Source organism: Teleopsis dalmanni, unplaced genomic scaffold (assembly GCF_002237135.1).
Source record: "Teleopsis dalmanni isolate 2A unplaced genomic scaffold, ASM223713v2 unscaffolded_contig_1966, whole genome shotgun sequence".
NCBI classification, from domain to species: Eukaryota; Metazoa; Arthropoda; class Insecta; order Diptera; family Diopsidae; genus Teleopsis; species Teleopsis dalmanni.
Window position 1 is genome coordinate 1 of NW_024033348.1, and position 7,750 is coordinate 7,750.

Sequence of the window (7,750 nt, forward strand, 5' to 3'; positions counted from 1 at the left end):
GATTAAGTACCACATTTCATATTTCATTCCATATTTTATAATTAGGAATCACACATAGACACAAAAAATCTGTCAACGCTTGACTACATTTTACCAATTAGATGAATGTAACAAACTAAAGCTGCATCTTACTTTTTAATATGTGATATTAATATTATATTAATATAGATATTAAAATATTATAAAGTTAACCATTTTTGTTATATATTACTTAATTACATAACTTCCCAAAATTTACAAAATCTAATAAACATACCTTCGAGCTTTTGCATCTCAAAGCAGAATAACATCCACCGATTTTTAGTTGTTGTACACCCCGAGGAGCATTACGAGAAAGATTCGAAAACAACATTTTTAAGATTAGTTTATATACCCGTAATCTCAACTATCTCAAACTTCGGATAAGCAAACCCAACGTACACACACACACCGACTTTGGCCAAAAGGCATCACAGACTACATTCTTTTGGAAACAGCTGACAATCGAATTGTCAAATACTACACAAAGAAAAAATATTTAAATTTTGCTAATCAACAAATTTCGCTTTAATTTAAATTAATTTTTTCTCATTTATATAATTGTGAGGCTTTTATCATAGTTCCTTTTCCTCATATAGCTCTTTTATTATTTAATATGAAATAATATGAGAAAATAAATTTATATATAAAAAATAAAATTAACAAATTTATATTAAATTAAATTAATAATCCTAAATTAAATTAATTATATATCTTAATTAGTTACATATATAACTTCGTATAATATACAAAACATAAGATATTTACCTTAGCTCCACCCTTGCCTCCGCCCTTGGCTCCACCCTTTGAGTCGCCTGAACATTCTCCTTTGAAACGTTGAACGAAATAATAACCGGCAAAGTTAAATTGTTGCACGCCACGCAAAACATAAAGACGGGAAAGTTTAGAAAACATTTTGAAGATTTATTTATTTATTTTGCGTCAATGAATTATCAAATAGATAGATAAGCGAAGCCAATCCAAATACTTGCAGCGAATTTGACCAAAACGTATGGAAAGTTGCAGTCTATTGAAAATTGCTGACAAGCTAATTGTAGAATATAGTCATATACAATAAAAATATTTTATAAATGATATTACTGACAAATTTCACAATGATTTAAAAATTTTCTATATGTTAACTAGATTTGTTTTCAGAACAAAGAAAATGTTCTATATCGAAATGTATCATATATATATGTTGAGGCTAGTTAAGTTGAGTCAGTGCACCTGAGCACTTTTACTCTCTATTAACTGCGAGGTATCTACAAAACCCCTCTTTGCGCCTTGACTGGATTATTGTTTATCACTTCATTAGACTAGGTATCATACTTGCCTTAATATTGTCCGTTGTCGCTGTGAATCTATCAAGTCTATATGTGGCTCCGACGAGTTATCCACCATACTCCTCTCAATATCCTCTTAACTATTTTGGAAAGAAAGTTTACTATTTGTTTGTCATAATATATATATATATATATATTTTTAAAAACAATTTGATGAGATGGTACTTATAATATGATTAAATACGCATACATTAAATCCCGCCAGAAATACCACTCTTATTTCTTATCTATATCGGTAATACGTGAATTGTTTATTATTTCTCCTTAGAAAATTATAGGACGACTATTGTTTATGTTATTGCTATTCTTCGATAAAAACACAACCGATACTGAAAAATTATTAGTTCTTTTGGTTTCAATTAACTAAATGTTAATTAAATTAAAATATTTCATGTTATTATAAAAAATACTACTGGTGTCTGTTTAGAGTTAACTTTTTTGGGCCACAATTTTTTCTTTAAACTACTTTCGCAGGGTCCACAATTATATAAAAAAAATATCTTTCTTTATCATCTTGTTCCAATAAAATGGAATGAAATGGAATGTAGATGTATTCAAAGATTTAAAATCTTTTGATATTAAATTTACAATAAATTAAATATGATTATGAAAATAATATTTGTATATAATAAAAGTACTTACTATGACTTGCATTGTGAAATACTCTAGAAATTCAAATAATTAAATAATATTAAAATGATTCAGGTCAATTAATGAATGATTTGGTCCAAATCAATTATAAGAATGCTTGTCAAAAATATATCGTTTAAAATTAGGCCTCTTTACAATTTCGATTTAACATGCTAAACTTATGCTAAACAGTAGAGTGGATTACACTCTACTTCATTTAAAATTTTAACATGAGTATATCATGCTATATAAAAATTTTTTGTGTTATTGTATAACAATATAAAAAATGTTCACCTTTAAACTTTGATATCTCAAGAACCAAGCTATATCGATATACATATAGCACAGCATAAAGGAAATCGAAATATCTTAGATATTTACATAAATTGCAATAATATAAACGTTCTATTAATACTAAATATAACACGAGAGTTTTGTATGTAGTTATAGCTGTCATGTTTGTAATTTTAGCTATTCATTGTTGTTGCTTTCAATGCAAAATGTGAATTTTTGACAGCTAAAAGTACAAACAGAAGTGTCGTGTGAATCCAATATAAACGAAAATCAAATATCACAAACAATTTTATTTATAAATTATTTTTAATGTAATTGAACTCCATAAAAATAACATAAAAGTTAAGTATGGTTTTGGGTCCGTTGGTTAAGGTGCGCTGGCTCTGAGCTTCAAATTTGACAGGACCCGAGTTTGATTCCTGGTACTTGCAGTCCCAAAAAAATTGTTCACGAATAATTAAATGCAAAAAATATTTTCAAGACCACTGATTATGGGTATTTGGCAATACTCGAGTTTTATGGTCAGCCAAAATATCAATTAATTAAAATAATATAAAATGAATTTTTGTTGTTGTAGTTCACTGCTGTTGGAAAAACTTCTTTTTGTAAATAAATTATTAAAAATATTATTAAAAATAAATATATGAAATTATATATTTAACCCAGAAATTGCGTTATTTCCATGTTTATTCATATACTATTTAGTAAGATATGTCACCATCTATTCTATTTATATATATAATAATTCTGGGCAGTATTTTCCAATTAAAGGCAATTAAAAAATAATTGTTTTCCTTTGAGGCTATTTTGTCACACATATTTCCTTTATGAGGAAAATGCCTAAATTCACGCAATAATACACAGGTGGCAACACTAAATTTAATTGTCAGACACAAAAAGAGGTTCTGTTTACATTTGCAGTTGCAAATTTTTCTTGTTAAGAAATTGTTTAGTTTTGTTAAATATGGAGAAACCATTAAAGATGCCGAAAGTGGCAAAGGTAATATTTATTTCTTTTATCTTTATTAGCAATTAATATGTAATTATATATTAGGTTAAAAACAAAGCGCCCGCTGAGGTGCAAATAACGGCTGAACAATTGTTGCGTGAGGCTAAAGAACGTGATCTGGAAATATTACCACCACCTCCAAAACAGAAAATCTCTGATCCAGCCGAGTTAGCAGATTATCAGCAGCGTAAACGTAAAACATTTGAAGATAATTTACGCAAAAATCGTATGGTGGTAAGCCATTGGATAAAGTATGCGCAATGGGAGGAATCCCAAAAAGAGATACATCGTGCTCGATCTATATGGGAACGAGCACTAGATAATGAACACCGAAATATCACAATTTGGCTAAAATATGCCGAAATGGAAATGAAAAATAAGCAAGTCAATCATGCACGTAATCTGTGGGATCGCGCTGTAACAATAATGCCTCGTGTTAATCAATTCTGGTATAAATATACCTATATGGAAGAGATGTTAGAGAATATAGCTGGGGCTAGGCAAGTATTTGAACGTTGGATGGAATGGCAACCAGAGGAACAGGCATGGCAGACGTATGTAAATTTTGAATTACGCTATAAGGAAATCGATAGAGCTCGAGCCATATATGAACGGTTTGTGTACGTACATCCTGATGTTAAAAATTGGATTAAATTTGCACGTTTTGAAGAGTCGCATGGTTTCATACATGGATCACGGAGAGTTTTTGAGCGCGCAGTAGAATTCTTTGGAGATGACTACATTGACGAACGTTTATTTATTGCATTTGCACGCTTCGAGGAGGGTCAGAAAGAACATGATAGGGCACGTGTTATATACAAATATGCACTCGATCATTTGCCTAAGGAACAAACAAAAGAATTATATAAGGCATATACGATACATGAAAAGAAATACGGTGATAGAGCCGGTATAGAAGATGTTATTGTATCGAAACGGAAATTCCAGTATGAACAAGAAGTAGCCATAAATCCGCAGAACTACGATGCTTGGTTTGATTACTTGCGACTTATAGAAGGTTTGAATATAACTGAAAGTTAAATTATTATTTTTAATAAATTTTTTATCTTTTAGCTGAAGGTGACTATGACATAATACGTGAGATTTATGAACGCGCAATTTCAAATGTACCTCCTGGTAATGAGAAGAACTACTGGCGGAGGTACATATATCTCTGGATTAATTATGCTTTGTTCGAAGAACTAGAAGCTGAAGATATAGAACGTACACGACAAATATATAAAACGTGTCTTGAACTTTTGCCGCATAAAAAATTTACATTCAGCAAAGTCTGGTTATATTATGCACAGTTCGAAATACGTTGTAAAGACTTGCAGCGTGCACGTAAAATACTAGGTATGGGTTTAGGAATGTGTCCACATGACAAATTGTTTCGTGGATATATTGAACTTGAAATTCAGCTGCGTGAGTTCGATCGTTGCAGATTGCTCTATGAAAAGTTTCTCGAGTTCGGACCAGAAAATTGTGTAACATGGATGAAATTCGCTGAACTAGAAACATTGCTTGGGGACATTGATAGAGCTCGTGCTATTTTTGAACTTGCAGTGCAACAACCGCGTTTAGATATGCCAGAGCTTTTATGGAAAGCTTATATAGATTTTGAAGTAGCACAAGAAGAATATGACTTCGCCAGACAATTATATGAACGATTACTTGAACGCACACATCACGTTAAAGTTTGGATGTCGTACGCTAAATTTGAGTTGACTGCATGTACAACAGAATCAAATGAAGATGACTCCACACTGTTTAGAAGTTTGGCACGCAGCGTTTATAGACGTGCCAATGATACATTAAGACAAACTGGTGACAAAGAATCAAGGGTTTTATTACTAGAAGCATGGAGAGATTTTGAAGTTGAAACTGGAGAGGAAGATGAGTTAGAGAAAGTTATAGCAAAGATGCCACGACGTGTTAAGAAACGACAGAAAATTGTATCAGAGGACGGTGTTGAAGAAGGCTGGGAAGAAGTCTTTGATTACATATTTCCAGAGGATGAAATGGCACGTCCTAATTTGAAACTTTTAGCAGCAGCGAAAATGTGGAAAAAACTTAAAGAAACTAATGACCCGTCAGAAAATACGGAAAGCGAAAGTTCTGACCAAATATAAATAATATTGAAACGATTAATAATAAACGATTAAAAAGTTAAGCAAATAAAACAACTTATAATTTTTACTTTATATCATTTATTTATCTATGTAAATTCTAAACGGCTGAGATGAATATAAAATAACTAAAAAAAAAAATTATGCCTTTTTATAAATAGACAAAAGAATGTCATATAAGAGTAAATAAATAAATTTATATTCAAATAAAATAGTTCTCTCTTAATGATTTGGTTTTTTGCGGATTAAATATTAACATTAAATGAAGCATTTATACTTTTTGTAATACATCAACAAACTATGCAGGAACAATCCACTGTTTTTCAACTTTTATAGTTTAAAATATTTTTCCTTGCTTCGTAAAGTCTATTGTTATCTGCATCTCATTCCACAATATATTTAAATGCTACATTTAACGGATAACACATTCCATAAATATTTCATAAAATAATTCTTTTTTAATTTCAAAATAGAGAATTTATTAGGTATATATACCGACTTACAGGCGTTTCAACTAATTTCAAAATTCCTTAGAATACATATTATTTTTATTTAAACTTTTTAAAGTATGGACGAAGTTTTTCAAAGAAACATTATTTATCTATAGTTAAAAAGTATGTTTGCAACATTTCTACATATAATTCATATACTTAATACTGTTTTTTATAAACTCTATTTCAAAATAAGATGTTAAAAAGGAAAAAATATATCGTATTGATGCTTTTAAAAAAAAAGGAACCATTAATGGTATTAAAGAACTGATGCAATTAATTTATGATTAATATTTTTCAGCTGCAGTGTAATACTAAATTGCTAGTTGTGATAGGGTTTTTAAAAGGTGACAAAATCGTTGATCGTGTAGTATAGTATAGTGTTGTATATATAATTTATATTGAGAATATAGTCTAAAGTATCCAAAATGGTGCTATTATGTTCTTTTATTTAAGACAAACGGGTCACCAAATTTTTGTACATAGTTCTAGTCAAAGATTTAAGTCTAACATGTATGCTTTAATTACATATAAGCAGGGATCGAAATTAATAGTTATTTCCAAAAGTTGAAATATTTTATGTTCATGTTAAAAAAAATTAAATACAGTCAAACTTCCATAACACGAACTTCTCTATAACTCGAATAAAAATATTGTCACGTCAATATTGCCAATAGGAATGTGGGAAAATGTATTCTATAAGTCGAATTTTTGTTTTGAGTATGATCCATTTTGGTATTAAAGAAAGTCCCTTTTTCCAAACCAAATGCTTAATTTTTTCTTCTTTATGCAAATGCCAGTCGCTGGCATTTATGCAAATGCATAGAACTGACATTTCTTCCACCGAATGTGACCTCTAAATTGCAACCGCTTGATCATGGAGTAATGCAAAATATAATGTGTAACTATTCTCTAACTAGAAGTCTTCATAAGTCGAACCTTTTCTTTGCAAAACGGTACTTCGAGTTATGGAAGTTTGACTGTATTTCATTATCTTCCTTTACAAATCAACACATCAACGCGTCTTTTGATACTATATGGTTCCAAAAAGATTCAAGACTATATTTGAAAATTTGAACTTACTGATATTAAAAAATATTAATTAAAAGCATATTTCAATGTTTTTAAAAATATACAATCATTTTTCCTAAACAAAAAAAAACAGTATTAAGTAAATTCTATATATTGCAAAATAAATATTATATTTGGTATTAGTTTAATGAATAGTACCAAATATTTTTTCTATAATGAATTACTAAATTAGTTTTAAATTTTTATCAATGATTTCATAAATCTGAATTTATGAAGAAAAATGAACATTTTTAAAGTAATTATTTAATTACACAAATAATTTAAGTTTATTTTTATTTAATTTTTTTTTTCACACAAATTTTATTTAAAAACAGCAAAATGCTGTATTCTGTTTTATAAAATAATTATTAAAATTACAATATTAAAACATAAATTTTTTTGTAATATTTCGATATTTGTTTAAAATTATAGAATTATGTTCACATAGAGCAACAAATACTGAAGTAAAAACATAAATTTAAGCGGAGAAAATTATTTCAGTATATATAAGATTAATATATAAATAAAAACAAATAAATTAAAATATGTATTCAATTACATATAATATTGCATAAATAAATGTGACCATAAAACTGAATTTTAAAACAAATAAATTAATACTTTACATTTTATGAGATTTTATTACATTTATATAAAAAATGTATGTGCAAAGTAACTGAATTGCTTTAATTATTTAATTATAAATTTAAAATGTTCAAATCATTGAGCTTGTCAAAATATTAATCATTTAAATTTCAAAGG

The 7,750-nt window shown here is 28.6% G+C and overlaps 1 protein-coding gene across 1 annotated transcript; it reads left to right on the plus strand.

Moving 5' to 3' along the window:
• The first annotated feature begins 3,062 nt into the window (after positions 1–3,062).
• LOC119664460 (protein crooked neck-like) lies at positions 3,063–5,501 on the plus strand. Its single transcript, XM_038073945.1, has 3 exons — positions 3,063–3,288; positions 3,343–4,315; positions 4,372–5,501. Exons 1-3 carry the CDS (start codon positions 3,253–3,255, stop codon positions 5,427–5,429), a joined length of 2,067 nt encoding a protein of 688 aa, XP_037929873.1. The 5' UTR covers positions 3,063–3,252; the 3' UTR covers positions 5,430–5,501.
• Positions 5,502–7,750: the final 2,249 nt, after the last annotated feature.

Coding starts and splice junctions, on each gene's coding strand:
- LOC119664460 (XM_038073945.1), top strand. CDS start 3,253: ATGGAGAAACCATTAAAGATGCCGAAAGTGGCAAAG. Junction 3,289..3,342: donor AGATGCCGAAAGTGGCAAAG/GTAATATTTATT, acceptor ATTATATATTAG/GTTAAAAACAAAGCGCCCGC. Junction 4,316..4,371: donor TTACTTGCGACTTATAGAAG/GTTTGAATATAA, acceptor TTTATCTTTTAG/CTGAAGGTGACTATGACATA.